Here is a 23,258-nt window from a genome sequence, read left to right as displayed (position 1 = left end):
TCTATTAACAGACTTAAGACGTTCGCAGCGAGCATTCCGAACATCTGCTACATTGACATTAATGTTTTTTCCACGCTATTAAAAAATAATCAGTATTACTTTATAAGGTTTTTAGTGTGATGTAGAAATTTTTTCTAATAAAATAATTTTCTTTTTTTAACGTTAATTTTCGTAATGAATTTAAAAATACTTGTATGAATGAACTTTGTACATGAATTATGTCTAGAATTTTCAAAGGAATCCAAAAAATAAATGATATAAATTACAGGGAATTCCTCTTTAAATAAACAGTATTTTTATAGAATATTAACCAAAGAGAGTTTCTCTTATAGTATGAATGCGTAATACTTATTAATCCGCTTTTCAGAATATATGATCGTGTTTACCACTGTTCCAATTTACCTCTCCTTTGCACTGTCATCCTGTTAACGAAAGTTCCAATGTGGAAAGTGTTGACGACTGTCCCATTCCAAAAACTCTGGATCTTCCAGGAAATAAGCCCTGTCTTAGGACATCTACTCTTTATCAATGTCCTTTCCAAGGATTTTCCAAAGGTTTCCATTTCGTCATCTCAACGATAGTGGGGATTTTTAACAGGAGAATAGAAAGTTAAGGGATGTTAGCGAAATATTGTAAATTTGGATCAATATCTATACAAGTGTGTAAGGTTTCGGTTGTTTTTCGTTGATAGATGGCGTTAAACGATAGATATTAAAATATTTCTTACAATATTCCCACAATCAAGATAATTCCCTAAAGCCGTATTACTAATTTTAAATTTGATATTAAAGAAATTTTTAAAACACCCTGTAAAATTATAGACATGCTGGAGTTTAAACATGTGTAACACAATCTTATTTCTTTAGAACTACTTTTTACAAAAACATCCAACGAGTTTTTTCTTTGTAAACGTTTATAAAGAATCGACTGTTTATTATGGTCGACTCTTATTTTCCCTCGTCAATTTCCTAAAACTCGTACACATGCGCATTTAAGATTATCGATCACATAGCGTTTCTAAAATGTGGCCATTTTTGTAGCATCCATGGCCAGGTAAAGTGTGAATTGTGTTTTTTCCAGAAGCATCATCCATTAGTCATGGGGTTCTAGCCACCTAAGTTTTGCACACATAAGTGTGCCAGCACAAATAGTAAAAATGACGTAAGTTATTTTAATATTCATGTTTGATTTTATTTAGTCTATTAGCTACCTCAACGTTACCTCCATATTTACACAGTGTTGTCGTATAATGTTTATGAGACAAGTTGTTTTCCGTAAATATTTTGAGATAGTGTTTTTGTATGTATTTTCCAAAAGCAAATAACCTGATTATAACTATTATCAATTAGAATATTTATTTTTCAAATAGTACCTCCTAATTTAGTAGATTCTAATTAGGAAATTATAGTTTTCCTGGAAAAATATCGGATGATAATGAGTCATCATGTTTTACATGCTTATGTTTGTTTACAATGTAGTAATTACAGTGATGACGACTAAAAAAGTATACATATATCGTTCCATATGGTGATTACTTAATAAACTTTTAAGTAGAGAACTTTAACTATTCAACCCTTCATAAAAACTTCTAATTTTTGATATTTTGACCCGAACTATTTATACAGGGTAGGTGTATAAGGATAAGTTTTTATCAAATAATTTCATGTTTACTAGGTATTTCTTAATTTATTTTTGTGAAAGAATACAGAAATAATACATCTCAATTACTTTGTATTTCTTCTGAATATTTGTAATTTTAAAATATGTCTCGAGTAAGACTAGTTTAGATTTAAAAAATCAATTTCATTGAACATATCTGACAACGTTGCGTTCCATTACATCATATTCGATAATCTATACCTAGTAATCCTTATCGATGTCTCAACTCAATTTTAAATGATTTATAACATAATAATGTATTATTTATTTTGTGTTTATAGATTAAACTTTTAAAAATAAAGAGTAGGAATAGATTAATACTTTTACCGTTACCGTGTTACCTGTTTACTTTCAAATTAATGGCGTAGTAAGCACGTTAAAGAATGTAGACTTGTAGGTTTACAGGGTGAATCGACATTTCTGTTGTCTGTTCGGATTATGTGATTAAGTGATAAAAAGATTGATTTTGTTGATGATCAAAATTCATAACTTCATTTAATATTTGCAATGGATTATAAATATAGGGTTTGCAAAAACTTGTGAAAACAAATATAACTTCAAACCTACTCTAGATAAAATGGAAAATATTGAATTTTGGAAGATATTTAATATTAAGTTCATATCTTTTCTATTGAATAAACGACCAGCAAAAAGTTGTGCAAAGCTAAAAAGAATGTAACTTCAAACAGATATCAGGTAAAATGGAAAATACTGAATGTTGGAAGATATTCGAATCTTTTTTATTGTATACAGGGTTTGTAAAAGCTTGTAAAAAGCTAAAAAGAATATAACTTCAAACAAACTCAATTTTACATGGAAAATACTGGATGTTGAAATATATTCAAAGGTTGTCTGTTGTATACAGGGTTTGCAAAAGCTTGTGAAAAGCTGAAATGAATATAACTTCAAACAGGCTCAATGTTAAATGGAAAATACTGAATCCTGAACGATATTTAATGAGATCAAAGCTTTTTTTATTGAATACAGTGTTTGCAATAGCTTGTCAAAATCTAAAATGAATATAAATTCAAACAGGCTCAATCTTAAATGGAAAATACTGAATCCTAAACAATATTCAATGAGATCAAATCTTTTTTGTTGAATACAGGATTTGCAAAAGCTCGTGAAAAGCTAAAAATAATATAACTTCAAACAAACTCAATTTTACATGGAAAATACTGGATGTTGAAATATATTCAAAGGTTGTCTGTTGTATACAGGGTTTGCAAAAGCTTGTGAAAAGCTGAAATGAATATAACTTCAAACAGGCTCAATGTTAAATGGAAAATACTGAATCCTGAACGATATTTAATGAGATCAAAGCTTTTTTTATTGAATACAGTGTTTGCAATAGCTTGTCAAAAGCTAAAATGAATATAAATTCAAACAGGCTCAATCTTAAATGGAAAATACTGAATCCTGAACAATATTCAATGAGATCAAATCTTTTTTGTTGAATACAGGATTTGCAAAAGCTCGTGAAAAGCTAAAAATAATAGAACTTCAAACAGGCTCAATTTTAAATGGAAAATACTGAATCTTGAACGATATTTAATGAGATCAAAGCTTTTTTATTGTAGGATTTGCAGAAAGTGGAGAAAAACACAAATTAGAATAATTTACTATTTCTATTTAATGAAACGTATCAGATACTAGGTTACATTCACTTTACGTGTCATCATTGATAAAAGGCTTTTTGAATGGACTGAATGAAAATTGTAGGGAAAAAAATCCTAAACAAAATCAGTTAATTTAAAAATTTATTATGTTCCTATCCATATCCCATAATATTTTACAAATCAATTAATTTTTGTGTTTCTTTGTCTTAGAGCCACAATGGCGCCTTCTTTCATCGCCTTCTCGGCACCACCGCAAATACTATCGTTATTGAAAAATCTTTCCAACAAAAGTACCATAAACAGCATTGTACTTGCCAAAAATGAGTCCAGTGCTGATATGGAAACAAGAGCCCGTCTCGCCATCTTCTGAATATGACGAGACGGCGCATCTAGACGTTACTATCTACAATACGACACCTTTCAATGAACTAGACATCAAACTTGATACCGACTTTGAGTCACTTGCTACATTCGAGTCCAAAGCAGAGGCTGCTTCTCATATTCTCGAAAATTTGGAAAATTTAATGGATCTCGATGAACTTATTAAAGAAGGTGAGTGTTTTTACATTTACAAACATAATTGTGATTAGTGGCTTCATTTTTGAGACAATAAAACTATAATTGCTTGACAATTTGACAGTTTTGTTCACTATTTTTAGCTGTATTATAGTCAGCCGTTTGTTGAACATAGTATACTATATAGTTTCAATTGAACACTATATTTAATCTATGGTCTAGTGTGAAAAGTTTATAAGAGCGGGAGATGCAATCCACAATTTTGTAAAAAATATCTTACTGCCAATACAAGTGTAGATTCAGCCCTAGTAATATCGTTTATGTCAATACAAACATATCCCCCATCCTAAGCCTTGTAAAGGACTTCCAAGCCCATTATGTGATTCGTACCATTGAATCCTGCCAAGAAACCCTTCTTACCCTCTGGTTGATCAGTATACGGCCCCTCGGGTCCAAGAGCAAGAGGAAACTCTCCTATCCGCCCCTACAGCTACTAACAACAGCATACAAAATCTACTTTAACTTCTTAGGCAATTCTTCCATATCCATAAGATAACATCTTTTCTCACTCACTTCTTCGTTCGTCGATAGCTTTCCTGTAACCTGGTGAACCACTCCATTAGCCAAATGGCCGACAATAGGGAATAATATAAAATAAACAAAAAAATATTCGAAGATTAGAAAAAAAAACAAAAAACATATATCCCTAAACTGAGAAGGGCCGTTTTTACTTATACCAGAGGTCGCTTTTTGATTTCTTCTGGCCAATGGTCGTTCGCTTTTCCTCCTTTCCTTAACCCCAGCCCTACAGAGGAGCAACTCCTATATCAGGGCCAACTCCAACAAACCGTCCTCCTATAAAAAATTTCCTTTATCCTAACTAAAAATTATCCAACGAATCTTTCTCTCTATTTACCGATTAGTTTTCAGATATTTATTTATTGAAAAAAATATATATCTAACCCAATCAACTTCTACAGGGGTTGTTTCATAATTAGTATTACCTACTCACGATATTTAGGAATACCTTTTTAGAAAAAAAAATTGGAGATATATTGGAAGATTATTTTTTTCCTAAATCAACTTCAGACATTCATTTATCAAAAAAAAATATATATATAAATCATTGTTTTAACCTGTACAGGGGTCGTGTGAAATAATCATTACTTATATCTAGAAATACCTTTTCTAAAAAGCAAAAAATTAGAAGACATTTTATTCCTAAATCATCTTCATACATTTATTTATGTGAAAAAATTATAAACTATGGTTTTAACCTGTACAGGGGTTGTTTCAGAATTATTGTTATTTCCTTATAACATTCAATGAATAAAAAAATACAAAGACAGGTTGGAAGCTTATTAATTTTTCTGCTGAATCATCCTCAAGTATTCATTTATAAAAAAAATAGTATTTCACAGAAGCAATCTGTACAGGGGTTGTACGATATGAAGATATACACTTCACACTAGATAAGTGGAAAATAATAACTATTGAATAGCTGAAATTGTAATTGGAAAATGAGATTTAAAACAGACGCAATTAAATTTTTAGGACTCCTTAATCGCGTTTCGTTCCTGAATCCTTCGCCTTAGTTCATTTTTATGAACTTGATTGTTTAATAATCAGCAGCTCATTAATCTTTTGTTCTTACTTATTAGTTCTATTATTAACGAGCTGATTAGACTAAAATCAAGGACTTTGGAATTTATTTATCTATAAACGTGCATACACATATACAGGGTGTTGATAAATTCATGCGACAAAATTCAGGAGGTGATTGCTCGTGCTTTCCTATAATTTTAGTGATATCTCGAAAGGGGTGGACTGAGGAAATTTTATTATAGAAAAGTCTCGCTCTAATTTTATACGAGCAATTACCTGAATTTTGTCGCATGAATTTAGAAACACCCTGTACATAAAATATACGTAGTTTTGGACTCGTTGCTTTATACGAGGTGCAGATAAGAAGTTTTGGGAAATTTATTATAAAATAACAAGTAAATCCAGTTTAAAACGAAATGTTATTATTGACTGTCACAATACGAGGGTTGCATGAAAAGTTTCCGACCTAACAGGGAAAGAATTTTTGCACAATAATTTTTTTCTGTATCTTTACAAGTTTTTTTTTATATATATAATCAAACGGAACTTTGTTTGTGGATATACCTCGTAGTAAAGATCTTTTTTTATTCTTTTAGCGAAACTCGTAGTCTAATTAGAGACAATAACAACATGTGTTCTCAATATACGTGACTTTATTATTTGTTAGGAATAAATCGATCGTTACAAATATATGGCAATTTATTTTAATTGCTATTTAGACAATTGTTCCATTTTTGAATAATATTGTATCGATGTGTTGGATGTGTACTTTGGCTTAGCGTCATTTTACTGGCGACAGACTTGTTATATTTACTCCATCCTTTCTATTCATAACCTCCACTAAGTTCTTTGGGGGTAAAAATCGTTAAAACTGTGGAAATTTGTGAATCAACGTCCATTTTTATGAAAATTTGAATTCAAGCTCTACTTACCCTCTTCTACGAAATCTTCTCTGTGCCGAACGGGGCTTTTTTTATATTATGGGAGGTGTAAACTACCCCTTATTGAACAAAACTTTAAAATCCTAGATTTTATGCATGTTTTGGGTAAAATGATATTTAAATGTATTATTTGTAAATTGGTTGACATTACCAAACACGTTTATGATCAATCAGATTCATGCAACCCCTCAAAATTATCCCCTAATCATATGAAAAGTTAAAAAGTAATCTCGACGATTCTTTTACAATTAAAAATTATTCAAAAGTGTTGTTCTTTTCAATGTTTCAATCCTTTTGAAACCCACCTTCAATGACCAAAAATTTCAAAGTTGCAGTTAAAATTTTCTCACAGAAATAATTAAAAAATATTTACAAAATCAATAAAAATTTTTATTTAGTACATAGTATAAAAAACAATTTTGAATAATTATATTTCATCATTATTAATATCTTCTTCCTCTTCTCGTTCGTGTCCACTGCTCCGAAATTTTGAAAAAAAAGCAGTTGCATTTTCGACAATAACTCGTTCAATTTTCAAGCTACAAACTTTTTTAAAAAAGCATTTTGTAGGGGATTTCAAGTACTTCAACTTCATACCAATTAAAACTTTTTTCAATCCCCGGTTTCGAAAAAGGTGCATCTCAAAGGGGTTGCATAAGCCACACACTTTGAGCTAATGTATCTTCTTCAATTTTTATGATACATAGATTTGGAAAGACTCAAAATTTTTGGCAAGAAAAACCCTACAATTAATATTTGAAACATTTTCTCGTAACATAAATAGTTTTTGGTTTATTTGAGAAAAATTTTTTTTCAAGTGTTCAAATTAATGAAATATTTTTTCTAAAATAAGCATTCAAAACCGGTGAAATCACATGGATCATATCAATAATACATAGATAAAGTTAATGGCAAGCTGATTACGATTAATTTCAATTAGGGTGGTAATGGCGAGGGTATAATCATTACATTTTTTCAAAAAAGAAAAAAAACCTTATTTTTGTTATAAATCAGTCAACTCTTATGCAAAACACTTTTGACAGTGCTCATTTTAAAGGTTTCTTGAGTTTTTTCCAAAAATTTCATCAATTTCAAGTTTTTGAGGTTAAAGGTTTTCAATTTCGAGGTGCCCCAAAATAGCCATCCTTCAACGAGCAATAATTCAGTTATTATTGAATTTACGGAGGTCCTTAAAAAACGAATCTATTTGTTTTTTTATTAGCTACATTTTCGTTCTGAATGATTTTGCTGATAAAATGAAAACTTTTCAAGTAATTCATGAAAAACTGTAAAAAAAATATGCAGTTTCAATCGTATATAACTCTAAAAGTACCAAATTAAGAAAAAAACTTTGTAAAGTAAAAATTGCTTAGAATTAGTCAATCTACGGACCTACGAGATTATTTTGTCTCCATCTCCAACAAGGGGTGGCTTCGGCACAGGGTAGATTTTGAAGAAGGTTATAAATATTATCTTCATACCAATTTCCAAGAAAATCGATCTCGATTATCGAAATTCCACGGGAAATCGGCTGGTACCTGACCGAGTAAGGCCTCTTTCAAGTCTATAAGACCTTTCCAGCCAAATTAGGTTCAGAAATTGTTCATTCACCGCAAGACTGTCCTACAAACAAAAAATAAACGGGAATATTTCCTAAACCCTTCCTGACGTACCACTGAAATTACGATAACTTTTAAATTATTACATTTCTGCTAATTCTAGAAGTTGTAGTCTATTCTATTTAAAATAAGACGAAGTTTTTATAAATTTTCGGCGAGAAGCTGGCCTTTTAGGCTCAAGGTTAGTTGCATCAAGTCTTCTTCTGACGGCTCGCGTTTCTTTGAGCTCTTGTTGGACCAACACAAGTGAGGGCCCGATTTATCAGCGATATGCTGACAATAAATCGGGCATCTGTTTCGGAACCGTGTCTTCGATTAAAGTTACCAGTCTCTTGGTAACAACAGTAAACATTGAAAACTGCAGACTGGTTCATGTTCAGCAAAAGAGTGACCTTTTGATCAGCTTTATCACTTGTTGTTTGTTGTTTAGAGTGGTATGTATCGGTTGATGTTTGATGGAGTGGTGGGTTAGGTAGATAACCTTTTATAAGGGTCAGTTACCCTTAATTAGCAATCTCGTAAACAAACATCAAAAGGGTAGTTATATTGTGGGACTGTGAGGGCAAGAAACATTACGATCATTTTGCAGTTAATATCAGCTTTAAAATTTTACTGAGAAAAATGAAATTTGAAATTTTATGTTCAGATTTTTTGCAAAAAACTTTCGATTGCCGGTCGATTTTTTTGATCACGAGTGTATTTTATCAATTTAATAAAGAAATTATTACCATGTTTGATTATTTTGACCTATCAATAGTTTTAAAAAAATCGTATTTTCCACTTTGCTCGACTTGAACTACTTATCTGCATATTACTGATAGGACGTCTACTAATAGTTATCTCTTCAAAATAATATGTTTCGAGGTCATCAAAATATACGTATTTTTTTAAATTTTGAAATAAATTATTTATGCTTCAATCGTCTTAACCTTATTGAAATCACGCGAAACTATTTCTCAAGACGAATATTTTTGCTTTTATATAAATATAAATTTACCTTGAAAATTTGCGATTCTCTTTCAACTTCCGCATTCAAAAAATTCTACTTGACATCGATTTCATTGGTCAATATTAAACAAAAACATCGAAATAGGAACTGAAACTACACTGCGCCACAAATTTAGTTAGCCTAGACTTATTAGAAGTGCCAGTGTCAAAAAAGTAAACCAGAGTTACGCAATAAATCAAAAGAAAAAATATTTCCACCGAAATTGTGAAAATCGAATAGTTGGAGTATCGAGCCATCATCAAGTACCTGTATTTAAAAGCAGATTTACGAATATATGCTTAATACGGGAAGGCCAGTTACTGTGTCAGTTCTCGAAAATATCGATCCAGTTCATGACATGATTTTATCAGATCCCCGAATTGGACTAAAACGGATCTGATCTGAAGCACTGAATATTTCATACGAACGCGTTCATCATATAGTTCACGTATATGTCGGTTGTCATCTTCGTACTATTTTAAAGATCGTGTATTTTTGCGTCCAGTGTCTGATTTCTCCCATTAAACCTCGAATCAACAATAAGATTCCTTCCACATGACATGGCCAAGAAATAATGACAAATGCGATGCTACAGTAATAATAAACACTGTAGATTATGAAGCAAAAGTTAATGAGTTATTAGATCTAAAAACCTACAAAAAACTAACGAGAAAAAAGTGAGACTTTACGGCATACCAAAAAACGACGCATCGTAAGCGTCATAGGTTTTCTCATAAATACCTTAGCCAAATTCTTGACAATCCTATTGGAACCACACATTGAGAAAAAAGGATTTTTGATACATTATCCCCCTGGAATACTAATGGTCTGGAAAGAAGTGCAAAAGCATCATGATTATCGCTAATTTTGTCTTTGTGCTATTAAGGGACATAACAGAAAAATCTTGAAACATATTTTACAACCAAACAATATTAAATCAGCTATCAGATCAGTTTTTCGCAGTCTTGATATACCCGTACCCCCCAAAGTACTAAAAGAAGTTACCGGAAGCTCCTCAACTTCCAGATCCCTACATGCTATTGATGGCGATTTTGAATAATCAAAACTAACCACAACTTTTTTAACGAGTCGTACTGAATGAACTTCCAAAAGACCTTTTGAATTGCTAAGGTCTAGGTTGAAACAAAAAATGCTTGTCCCTCAAATTACCTTCTCTTGGTATAGAAATCGCGAGGCTGAATTTGTAGAATATTTTTTACAAAATGAGCTTCTTGTATACTGCCAGGCAATTGCTCATTTGGTTAGGTTAAGAACCACACCTTAGAGCCCAATATACAGAAAAACAGGATTGTGGCATGAAAAATAACTTATTATATTACAAACATAATAGACTTGTTAAATGTTTATTGTAAAAATTCGTAAGAAAATACAAAATATTACTTTTACTTAAAACAATTCGACCACGTCACGCCATTTTGGAAAATGACAACTGACAAGCGAGTTATGTCATTCGCCTGTTCGAAACGTGGTTGCCAGTGTAGAAAAAATATCAAACTTTACATTGCAAACAAAAAACTACCAAATTAATTAATTTATCGGGCGTTATGTTCAAACGACAGATTCTAATTCGTCTGAATATTAAAGAAAAACCGAATAAAATAAATGTTTTTTATACGATCGAAAGTACGTAGTACCAGGGATGAAAGTTTAACTCGCTCGTCATAGCCCCTATAAAAAATGATGTACCTTTGACCGAGGTATGAAGAAAAATCGTTTACACTACACGATTCGAAAGTTGAAACCTCGCTCCTGCGCCTCGGGAATAATGACTCGCAGGGCCGAAAATTTAACTATCGTCCCTTATAGTGAATCAAAATTGTTTTTAACAAAGAAAAGTACATTGAGAGGCGTAAAAAATAAACATTTTCAACAGTTTCCATATCGATATTTTATATATTTTTTTAATATTATAAAACTAAATACGCGATACAAAAAAAAACTTTGGAATTTGTGCTACATTCTCGCTGTTAAAATTTTCAAATCAACTTTCACATCATTCAAAAATACAGGACTGTACTATAATTAAGTCTTTTAGTCGTTTCGGTCCTGGATTTTCTGCTTTTCATTCATTCCCGTCGCCGTTCCATTCAGAAAGAAAATTTCTACACTAATTAAATTAATAAATTCCAATCTAAATACTAATTTATCTGGACTATAAATATAAGTAATTATTCCATTATATTTACACGACTAATAATCCTATAACTCGTTATACAATTCTAACGTATAACAAATTGGAAGAAATACCACTGACGATGTTTAGAATGTGTACCATTCGAAAGTAAACTTACTAAGTATTATAAGTGGGGGTACAGTCCTTGGGTCGATCGATCGATGCTTGTGGTTACAACGTTAGTCAGTTGTGTGTGACTAGTGTAAAAGCATCGTTTCCAAAGTGGTTTACCACCATATTGCAACTTCTGAATTAGAAAAAAAATCACGCGCGCGTTGTTTCTCTAATTATTTCTAATTGAAAACTAAGAACGAGTTTTGTGATCGAATTTCTCATGCTGAGATTTGCCCATGATCATTTTCGGATATGTTAGCATGAAGTGCAGCTACCACTATACTTGGAACAGGGATATCGTGTTCAACTCGCAGAAACTTGTTAAAAGACGTTGAAGAATATTGGAAACTACCCCCCAAGCCACCCTTCACGACGTTCGCTTCTTTTTGTGGATTTTATACTCGAACCCGATTTTTTTGTTGTGTTTGATTGTTGGTGGGACCCTAGCCGAATTTTACAATGGCAAACTGTTATGGTATGTGTAATATAACGGTATATATTTATACAGAATGTCTTTAACGTATATAAAACAAATTAAATCGTGGGGATTAAAAAAATAAATGCTGATTTCAAACGGGTTGATCTTGTCCTACACTTGGTTGTCTATGACGTTTATTTGAAAAACAACTAACTTATTCACGAATTACAACTTGAGACAGTTGTAGGACAATCCAAATACACTGGTCAACAAAAACTCTCGTGGTCAACTTTTTTGTCACATGAAAAATTTTGAATTTACTATGGCCACCAAACAAGAATGTATCAGGTTTCTTTGTGACATCAAGACATAAAATTTAATAAAAAGTACAAACTAACACTTGGACAAAATATTCTTTTCTTTTAAGGAAATGTCCTGATGAAATCTGTCGCCTTGTTCTCGGGGATAAAATCCAGATGAAAGTGCAGGATATGTATTTCTAAAGACATAACATCCCAAAGTTTGTATGAAATTATAAACTCATTGATTAAGTCTTGATAGTTTTACGTTTTATGGTCTCATAGGAAATTTTGGACAACATTTCCAGGCGACTTTTTCGAGATAATCATTTAGCTTTCCTTCAAAGTTTGTATCCTTCATTATTTCCTCTATTTATGGACCAATAAATATTCCTTCTTCAATTTTTGCCTCGTTGTGTTTGGGAAATTTATCTTTCAGTTGTGAGAATCCACTGCCACCTTTAAGCATAAATTTTACAAACTTTTTCATCGGGCCGAGCTTTATATACAATAGGGTTCACTTAAGGATCATTTTCAACATTCTTATGCTCTGGAATAAGTTATTTACGCTTGGGCCATACTTTCTTTGTGAATTGACTTTTTTTATCTCTGCTATCCCATTCGCAAATGATACAGCAAAATTTTATGTAACCAACTGCAGCCAAAGAAAAAGAGCTTCGAAGTCTCCATAAATTTTCTAAGCATGTTCACTGTATTTAATTTTTTCAAGAAGGAAAAATTTTCGTACCAGGAGAAAGTTAATTCCAACCCCAAAAACTCAACTTGTTCTTCGAATACGGTTCTTTGAAGTTGATGGTTCATAACTCGGGTCACTTTCTTGAGATACCTTAATGGGTTGACTAAGAACAAACTCTCGAACTAAAAACAGGTTTTGGTACAGGCAGTTTGGCTCTAATTGTTGATCGATAAAAATTTTGAGTGTTGGATATTGTGTTTGAACTTGGTTGTGTCGCTTCTCGTTTGAATCAAACAAAAATAACAATCACTTACATGATCTTTTGGTTCCGTCGAAATAACTGCGGTTTGATAAGAGATGGAGTAACTTGTATAATATTACATCGTTCCAATATTCCGAACCTTCGTTGGAGAGCCACTGTTATTGTACGTTTTTTCAGTATATGTCATTCATTTTATTCACTCAAATATGTCGAACTTTGTTCCCGAAAAAGTGTTTTTGCGGGCAGTTCTTCTTCATTACTTTAATATGAAGCAAAATGCTGCCGAAAGTCATCGTATTTTGGTGGAAGTTAATGGTGAATATGCTCTAGCCGAGCGAACGTTCCAAAAGTGGTTTGCACGATTTAAAAGTGGTGATTTTGGCTTGGAAGACGATGAACGTCCTGGGCAGCTAAAAAAGTTTGAAGATGAAGAACTGGAAGCGTTACTAGATTGTTGCCAAACACAAAAAGAGCTCGCAGATTTATTGGGTGGCACTCAAACAGCCATTTCAAAACGCTTAAAAGTAGCTGGATATATTCAAAAGCAAGGAAATTGGGTTCCGCATTAACTCAAGTTGAGAGTCGTCGAAAGGCGATTTTGCATGTCCGAAACGCTGTTGAAACTTGATTTTTGCATCGGATTGTTTCTGGTGATGAAAAATAGATCCATTACGACAACTCAAAGCGCAAAAAATCATACGTGAAATCCGGCCAACCAGCCAATTCAACGGCAAAGTCGAATATTCATGGCGCGAAAGTAATGCTCTCTATTTGGTGGGAACAGAAAGGTGTGCTGTATTATGAGCTGCTAAATCCAGGTGAAACCATCAATGGAGAACGCTACTGAACACAATTAATCCGTTTGAAGAGAGCAGTAGCCGAAAAACGCTCGGATATGCGACCAAACACGAGGCAATAATTTTCCATCATGACAACGCTCGACCCCACGTTACTATTCCGGTTAAGAACTATTTGGAAAACAGTGGATGGGAAGTTTTACCTCACCCGCCTTATAGCCCAGACATTGCCCCTTCCGACTACCATTTGTTCTGGTCGATGCAGAACGCCCTCACTGGAAAACGGTTTATATCAGAGCAAGATATCAAAAATTGGCTTGATTCATTCTTGGCTACCAAGACGACGCAGTTCTTTTGGAATGGGATCCACAAATTGCCAGAAAGATTGGAAAAGGTCATAGCTTCAGATCAGCAATACTTTGAATAATACTATTCTATATGTTTTTTTTTAAATAAATGTTAAAATTTTGAAAAAAAAACGCACGAATTAAGTTATAGACCACAATAATTTGTGTACCAAAAGGCAAATGTCTAGATTCTTGTTTAGCCCAACCTAATAGAAGTGTCACACACGTTTTACAATATATATGTGGAACCCAGGTGGCGCACAGGAAAACGTAAATAGTCTAAAGAACACTTTTCAATTAATGGTGTAAATTTTCTGTGAAGTTAGTTCCAAGTCGTCTAAATAAAGTTATCCAAACAAAATCACGTAAATCAGGTCACAAAAAATCGTTCCTCTCTAGTACTTCCTAAATTGTATGCCAAAAATTTCGATCATTTACTCTTTAGTCTGTTATCCCGTAGAAAAAGGAAACAAATGACAATTTTTTGCCTTTTTTATAGTTTTTTGGGGATAGTTTTTTCTTATTTATGACCAACAAGAATCTCGGAACATATTTTCATTCCAAAGTGCCCGTTGAGGTTCTTCAGAAATTTTCAAATTTCGTGGAAACATTCCTCACTGTTACTTCCTGAGTTGTATGCCAAAAAAATTTTAAAGTGAACGCATTAATGGTACTCTTTAGCCCTGTTATCCCACAACCAAAGGAAACAAAATTATTTGGTAAATTCACCTTGGAAACCCAATAAGAAACTTTTGAGGTCGCTGCGCACTTTCCATTGACGTTCTTCATACTTTATTAATTTCATTAACGTCCTCATTGATTCATATCTCTCTTTACAATTAAGTAGCCTAGAATCAAATCCATTTCGCCCAATTTAAACTAAAAACTAAAACAAACTGTTACTGTTTACAAAATATTGTTCAAATTATTTTCTGAACCTAAAATGAAGTTAACTGAAATAATACTTATAGTCGAAGAGCTGGTTGACAAATTTGAGTAGGCGACATGAAACTTTTTGTAAGTTTTCTCAAACAATGTTTAAACGCAAAATCCAAGACCTGGCTGGTGGGTGGCGCGGGATTTTCAACTCTTAAATATTTTACTCAACTTCATTTCTTGCATTTTCAATGTTTTAATTTTGTTTTATTGAATATCACGCAAACACTAGGGTTGGCAAAAACTTTTAATCGCTAGTGTATACCGCACTGTAATGATGAGTAATGGCTGCTTGACATGATGCAATACAAGACGGAATGTTTCTTGATCAAAAGCATGCGCAGATGAAGTTCAATTGATTGTTTCATGCCAGAACTCACACATGCAACATTATCGATTTGATGCAATTTTTATTGCGTGCAAATTGTCCTTCTAGGGCGAAGTTTAGTTACTATCGGGCTTCAAAAGCGAGGCAGCAGCAGGTATAATTATTGCCAGTTATTCATTGAAGGCAGTTTCACATGGTGAATTGCCATAGATCATTATTGGTAAAATTAAACGAATTCCTAATCTAAGTAAATCGGTGATCGGTGGATCGCTGCCGATAATTATATCTGCTGCTGCCTTGCTTTTGGAACCTTATTGCTGAGCCAAAAGTAAATAGATTTCTTCCTAGAATTGCAGTTAGCACGCAATTAAAATGATACCAATCTAATAATGTTGCAAGTGCGAGATCTTGCATGTAACAATCCTCTGAACTTCATCTGCGCTTCTGCTTCTTATCAAGAAATATTGCACCTGCAATTACTCATTGCGTTGTACTAAGACCGTACTGTGAAAACAAAAAATAATGAATCGAATCAGTTACGTAGTGGATAAAATAGTAATTTATTTGTTTTGTTTTCTCAATTAAATACAATTCCATTGAATTGTGATGGAGATTCGATTTAGTATTTTTCAAATTATCTGCGTCACGATATTGATATCATAAATTAGTTTAGCCGATATTCATTTATATTAATATACGAGGACGTCTTTAAAGGATTATAAATGAAAATCTGATAAATCGATAACATCCCAAATTTATTGATTAGTTGTAATATGTCTAGCAATTACAATTTTTTATCGCCACACCTGTAAGCGCGTACAATTTTCTAACGGACTCTCATTTTTTTTTTTCTAATTATTCTCGAAAGTTATTTAAAATATGTACAAACATTCTTAGACCACTACCTTAATTCGTTTTTTATACAAAACGAGATAAGTTGATCACCTCTATTAATATTTATAATTCTTAGTCTAGTTTATATACAGTGTGGAGTAGTTACTATATAGATAGATACATCTCACACTTTCGTTTTTCAACTAGAAACAAAACTTCAATTCAATGCGTAGCTCAAACCTCTATGAAGCTGGCAGAATCAAATCAAACTAGGGTTTATAGACGTTTAAACTTGCTTTATATACATATGTCAACAAAACATATATGAAAAACGTAAAATTAACCTTAGTCGCGCGTGCCTAATCTCTAGAAGTAGCATAGCTCCGCTAGAGACGACTTGGCGTTCGAGACGTGTTCACTTCGCTGTCCGAAGAAAGACTTTTCTTCGATCCACAACGTCCTGTAAATAAGAAATAGGGGGGGTGTCATGAAACAGAGTGGAAAGTAGAACGTAGGCATGTTGGTTTTTCCTGAAACTTGCTACCAGGTATACCGAAGAGGCTTAAGTTGATTGCATGCACTAAGTAGGTTTTAAACGAAAGGTGACTTGGAATTTCCTGGGTCGGGCATCGGTCAATCAGGGGTCGAAAGATTATTGTTTTACTGAGGAAATTTTTCGGAGAATCCGATCGAATGGTGAAATTATGCCTGTATTATGTATTTTTGAATGCACCTGGCGGATCGCCACAAGTTGTCTAATAAGTTTCCTTCTGCAACCTGTAGATGTCAGCGTTCAGAAATTCTCACTAAAATCTCAGTCATTTTAAACGATAAGTTTGTGTCTTGACAATCGTATGAATGACTTGATAGAAGCTTCACCAGCCTGAACATTTAATGCGGCGAATTTCAAAAGTTTAATTATGTCAAAAAATATACAAAGCTGATGATTAAATTTAAAAAAACGTAGTAGCTGGGCTTTAGTCACGTGGCCAAATTAGCTAAGGCAGCTTCCTAAAAACTTGGAACTCTCTTAAAGACCAAAAAGCCCCGCAACAGTTTCCAATATTCTAAAAGGCCTAGATTCGTCCATCTTTAGAATATTGCTTGCACATTTGGAGGACGGCTACCAAGCATTTCTTGAGGATGCTCGATCCAGTGTTGACCTGGCCGCTGACCTGATTTTGTTTCACCAATACTATCACGGCAAATGCTTTTCCGAGCTGTCCAATATAATTCTACCGAGAGCAGTATTTGCAAGAAGTGCAAGCTAGTGGCATCAGCTACCAAGGCACGTCTTTTCCAAACACTACAACCAACAGAACTTTAAGATTAATCTCCACACTGTAGCCACTACTCGAGTCTAAGAGTGTACTGTGCTTGCTTTTTACATAAAAAGTACTGACCACTATGTTAATGCCTGTAACTAGTCTTCTTTTGAAGATAATCATACTCTGCTTCGCAGCTTTGTGAAGCTCAAAGACTCAACTTCTAGTAGAAAAACTGAAGCTACCTCAATCTATATACACACACATACAAGAGTTGGTAGTCTGATTCAGCTTACCACAGAAAAAACTATATACTATATCCATAGACTTACTGTATTGAAAATAGATTACAGAAGAGCCGAAATCATTCTGAGTTCAATTGATGTGTCCGTCAAAATACCTCTTTTTTATATTTGAATCACCAAGTGTTTATTTTCTTTTTTTTTTTTTTTTTCAGAACCATTCCTACTCGACGAGAAAATATTGCCGATCCTTGACGAAGTGGAACCACCTCGTGCAGTACCTATACCCGTTCAAAACTTAAAAACTGAGTTAAGCAACGCTAACGATACTCAATATCTTCTGAAGGAATTCGAAAACGTTTATGAAGTACTAGACTTTTCCCATGTGACTCTAACACCACCTCAGTCGCCACCAAGTCAACCAACGTTGACTACACTAGAACCACTACTTCAGTATCAAATAGTACCTGAAACCAAATTGGTTTACCAGCAACCGGAGAAGCAGTTTCTCTCTGAGAACTTTACCCAAATCAACTATCCGATAACATTAAACACACCTCAACCTGATATAGCTCGCGAATTAGCAGTTGTAGATGAATTGGTAAGGAGCAGAGTGGAGGATATGCAATGGAGTAGTAGCGGAAGTAGCGGACCCGGATCTCCCGGTAGCAGCAGCTGTAGTAACTTCGGAGATTGTTCATCCGACGACCCCGAATGGGTACCGGAACCAATTGAACAATATAACGAAGATGGTCCGATAAAACCATCTCGTAAAAGAACGAAACCTTATTCTAAGCACGCTCCCGAAGAGAAAAAAGTTCGTAAAAAAGAGCAGAATAAGAACGCCGCTACTAGATACCGTTTGAAGAAAAAAGCCGAAATAGAAGTGATCCTTCACGAAGAGAAAGGTCTTTTGGACAAGAAATCCGAGCTGGAGGTTAAAGTCACCGATTTAAACAGGGAAATCAAGTACTTGAAAGGTCTCATGCGTGATCTCTTTAAGGCTAAGGGTCTCATCAACTAACAAACACTTTTATCTCTTTAGTTAAATAAATTTATATTTTTAGCTTTAACTTTGTTGATATCACGCTGTTACTGTTGTGTTCATGTCAACATTGGTATCAATTAGGTTTAAGTCGTATTGTAGGTAGTTACATTAAGAAAGATTTTTTTTACTTTTTTTTTAGATTTAGGAATTCTCCTTTCGATTATTTGGATTTTTTTATCCATTTATGAGATTTGAGGTGATCTTTTCATATTTCACTTTTAACATAATTGTAATGGTTTTACTAACTGAATAAAGGTTATTTTAAATGGGCATTTTATCCCTTTATCCAACATCTTGAAACAAACGAATCGGCGCGCAAAGATTTTTTTCAACCATTTCAACATCATGATATGATTTCCCGGTCTTAACTGTTCGTGCTATCGTATACCAACGTTCCGGCGTGAATACATCGAACCTCTATGATTGAATGTTCAGAATCTGACTCCATCTTAAATCGCCCTGATTCCATAAACTTTCGGTTTATTACTATTATGGGCAACCGTTCTACAGCTCGTAAAAACATTGAATTACGATTCGCTGGATGTATCAGATTTTTTTTCCTCCAATGTTTCCACAAACTAGTAACAATTTCTGATGCTCCCTTCGAACTAGTATCTTCATTGACGATGATTCGATATGTCTTCGAAACGCATCAACATGGCCGACGTTTTGTTGTTGAGGACTGCTCAATAGATAACGGTTCACCGATACCGGAACACACTGTATATGTCAATGCCAAATTCGTATTTTTTTAATCAATCTCCTTATTTGAATCGTAATATTTTTAGTAAAAAGTAAAAATTTTTACATAAATCTTGATAGAGCATAAGAATCAGTATTACTGGTCACATAATGCGAAGGAAGATCATTCATATTTTTTTGATTAGTTTGACAGTTGACATTGAAATGTCAGGGTAATTGACAGCATCCAAAATTAAAACAATTTAAAAATATGTTGGGTTATATATAACATGAATAATGCAAAAGGGTATTTAGATGTAGAAGTAAAAGATGACAACGAATGGAAGAAATTCCAATTGAATCCTATGGTAACAGTAAAATTAACAAACCAACAATGTTTACTTCAAATAAATGAATTGAAAAATTTAGTATCAATAAAAATAGAATATAGAGAGTCCAGTACGGATGAGCCTAACGAATATTTAGTGAATCTCAGTGATTTAACTGATATTAAAAAAGAAACAGGCGATTGTGATATTAAGACTAAACTATTAACGGAAGAAATAAATTTACCACCAATAAAAAATGAATCACATTTATCAGAAGTTTTTGTTGAATCTCCTACAGTTAATCAACTTGTATCTCAAGATAGGATTCTCAAATATAATAGACGAGTTGCGAAATTGAAGAAAAAGAAAAAACTCTTTAATTGTCTAGTGTGTATGAAAAGTAAGTAGTATCTCGTAATAAATAATAGATTTATTTTGCTGCAATTAAATTATATTTGAAAGTTTGAATATAATAAATTTTTTTTGTTTTTAACTCAGGAAATTGATCGGTTTTTCATTTTATTATTAATAAGGTAGTTAAAAACGATATTAAAGAATGTTTGAGTACACAATACATAAAAGTAGATATTATTAATTTAGTTAAAACTTCCCTATAGAATAAACATTAGTTTTTAGCTGTTTTTGCATCGTTTTTCACTTTTCTTTGATAATTCCTAAAATTATATTCAAAATTTTACCTATAACCAAGGATATTTATTTTTTGTTTTCCCTCATTAGCATTTTTTATTTATTTGTAAAAAGAACAGTAATCTGATATCAATATTAACCAAAATCTGTCACCACAATTGATATACATAATTTTGCAGCTTTTAAAACATCTTCCTCAAGAAATGATCATTTCAACAAACATTTTGGAAATACATGCGTGGTATGTCAGTTATGTGGTAAATTGTTTGTTAAAAAAAATTCCTATATGCACCATTACTTCCAGCATTGCATGCAGGTAAGAACTAAACGAAAGTCATTTTTTGAAACCACTACAAAACAATTTGAATCTTTAGAAGAAAAAGTTAGAACTGACAAATATTCTGTAACAAAGTTTTTCAAATGCGAAAGGTGTTCGAAGATTTACCAGAGGTATAATTATTTTGAGGCCCACCTCAAAAGCCACGATTCTAATAAATATTTTATACAAAAAAGCAGACGCACGTCAAATCATAGCGATAAAAAAATGTTTAACTGCGATACGTGTATGAAGAATTTCACCAGATATTGGAATTTGAGGGACCACATGAAGATTCACACCGGAGAAGAACCATTCGAATGTCATGTTTGCGGAAGGACCTTCCGCGCTAAACGTCAATTACGTAGACACGTCCTGACTCACACAGCAGAAAAATCATTCGAATGTACTTACTGTTCGAAACGTTTTACGCGGCGCGATAATTTACATAACCATTATCGTATTCACACAAATGAAAAGCCCTTCAAATGCGATATTTGTTCCAAGCACTTCCGTATCAAACATCATTTGAAAAGACATTTACAACAACTTCACGACGATAAGAGATTGGATTGAACATTTTATGGGTTAATGAAGAATTCAAACAACTAATTTCAGTACATTGGAACGAAGTTTTTGCCAGTTAGATTATAAGCGTTTTTGTAGTGAGATTGTCGTAAAATCAAACACTAAAGTGTACTAACTCTAATATATTTCTAAGCTTTCCAATACTTACAGCTTCCTTTGCCTTATGCCACACTTTTCTATCTATCCAATGGTTTTCTTGGTCTTTTATGGCATGTTCAATTCTTTCCTTCCCAGGTCCTTGAGGATCTTCCTCGTCTTCTTCTATCTGCGATTGATACATCAATGCTTTCTTTGGTCACCTGCTCTTCTACATCCTCATCACATGTTCGTACCAGAGCAGTCGTTTAGTCTGTATTCTCTCTAAAGTCTTGTATATTCGACCTGTTCTTCGTCGTATATCTTTATCTTGTGCTGGATTCCTGTTGTTTCCTCCAAAATTATACTTCCTAGGTATTTGAATTGTCTGCTTGGTCTAACTCCATTTAATTCCAGTTTAAGGTCTCCTTGTGTGGTTCCAAGGGGCAAATTTTCTGTTTTCGACATATTCACATTCAAACCCCATTCAAACCTGCTCTAACAACTTGATCGTCTGCGAAAAATAGAGTTGTTAGACATTCATCCTCTATCTCAAGTCCCATTCTCGCAATTCCTCTTCCAAACTTTACTTTTTCAGCAATCTTCTGGCTTAGTACCCAGACCTAATCATCGTTTTGTACAATCTTATCTTTGCTGCTTTGGAGATTGCTTTTGCTTTGAGAATATTATTCAAGACCCCATTATTGTACTACCTTTCACTATTCGATTTTCTAGCCCTTTCGTCTCATCATCCCTATTTTTCCACATTTTACCCCAATGTCAACCTTCTTGAGTCCATTTCCAATCTACTATATAGTTTTTCTGGAGATCTGGCTTAAATTTGATGCTTCCAGTGATAGATCAAACCTTGTGTCTGTATTTGCGCTTTCCTCATGATTACCTTTAATGTGAGGTTAAAAAGTAAAGTAGATAAGATATATCCCTGCTTCAGCCCTCTTTTTCCCTCAAAACTTTCTTCAGACAATGCTCAATTCTAAAGCCTCATACCACTTTGTCCTCTTTATTGTATCATTTGTTTACAATATATGAACAGTAGTTCTAGAGCTTGATTATTACTCTGCACTGTTTTTAAGGTAAAAATCTGATCCGCTCCTCCCTAAAGTCTCCTTGATATTCTCCGGCTTCTTGGTCATGAATTGGTCCCAGTTTCTTTGTTATTATCCTGGACAAAACATCCAGCAGTGTTGTATCCCCTTCTTCTTCCCAAATTTTTCTTATCGGTCTGCAAATCCTTTTATGGAGTTTTCGCCTACCTATTTCAAATATCTTCCCTGTGTACTATTTTCTTCTCCACTTTTATTATTTTTATTTGCCATTTTTCACGTTTTGTCTCCGTGTCTGAAAGTTCTAATATTTCCCTTCAATAATCTCTGCTGCTTGTTGTTCCATGACATCGCTTTTTTAAACACCATGTATATATAATAATCATCGTTATTTGCAATTTAGAGATTTTATTCAACTAGTCGTGATATGGATTTTAATGTTTATTTGATAACAATTGTGATATGGCAAAATAATTATTTTAATTTTTTTATCTGATTCGTATCAATTATAAACCAAAATTATGGATTTTTCTTTATTTCAGTAATGTTACTAAAGCGAATTTCATAGAAAAATGTTTTTTTATAAAATTTAAATACATGTTTAAATAACTTCAGTGTTTTATTTATTTATTTTTATAAAAAAAAATGAATATTTAGTTTAATAAGACCTTAAACTCACAATCCACCATTTTATTATTAGAGTGATTTTCAAGGTCAATTTATAAATAGGTACGTTCGCGATTGCGTTCTCGTTCAACATAAATTTCTGATTACAAAGTGTGGGTTCTGACCATAGATATAAGTGGCTTTCCAATTACACAATTTGAGC

At 33.1% G+C, this 23,258-nt stretch overlaps 2 protein-coding genes across 2 annotated transcripts; both read left to right on the top strand.

Annotated features, from left to right (window-relative positions):
• Positions 1-942: 942 nt before the first annotated feature.
• On the top strand, positions 943-18,998 carry LOC130895187 (activating transcription factor of chaperone). Its single transcript, XM_057802369.1, has 3 exons — positions 943-1,161; positions 3,489-3,830; positions 17,896-18,998. Exons 2-3 carry the CDS (start codon positions 3,599-3,601, stop codon positions 18,702-18,704), a joined length of 1,041 nt encoding a protein of 346 aa, XP_057658352.1. The 5' UTR covers positions 943-1,161; positions 3,489-3,598; the 3' UTR covers positions 18,705-18,998.
• A 594-nt stretch (positions 18,999-19,592) lies between these two features.
• Positions 19,593-23,038, top strand: LOC130895186 (gastrula zinc finger protein XlCGF28.1-like). The gene is made up of 2 exons (XM_057802368.1): positions 19,593-20,138; positions 20,566-23,038. The coding sequence occupies exons 1-2, from the start codon at positions 19,700-19,702 to the stop codon at positions 21,276-21,278; spliced, it is 1,152 nt and encodes a 383-aa protein (XP_057658351.1). The 5' UTR covers positions 19,593-19,699; the 3' UTR covers positions 21,279-23,038.
• Positions 23,039-23,258: the final 220 nt, after the last annotated feature.

This window comes from Diorhabda carinulata, chromosome 6, assembly GCF_026250575.1.
Source record: "Diorhabda carinulata isolate Delta chromosome 6, icDioCari1.1, whole genome shotgun sequence".
Lineage (NCBI taxonomy): Eukaryota > Metazoa > Arthropoda > Insecta > Coleoptera > Chrysomelidae > Diorhabda > Diorhabda carinulata.
Note: the sequence above shows the minus strand (reverse complement) of the source record. Positions and strands in the feature narration are given on the sequence as shown.

Excerpts from the sequence above, each read along its gene's own strand:
- LOC130895187 (XM_057802369.1), top strand. The coding sequence starts at position 3,599 with ATGAGTCCAGTGCTGATATGGAAACAAGAGCCCGTCTCGCCATCTTCT. Across the intron at positions 3,831-17,895 it reads CGATGAACTTATTAAAGAAG|AACCATTCCTACTCGACGAG; the intron begins GTGAGTGTTTTT and ends TTTTTTTTTCAG.
- LOC130895186 (XM_057802368.1), top strand. The coding sequence starts at position 19,700 with ATGAATAATGCAAAAGGGTATTTAGATGTAGAAGTAAAAGATGACAAC. Across the intron at positions 20,139-20,565 it reads TTGTCTAGTGTGTATGAAAA|CTTTTAAAACATCTTCCTCA; the intron begins GTAAGTAGTATC and ends ATAATTTTGCAG.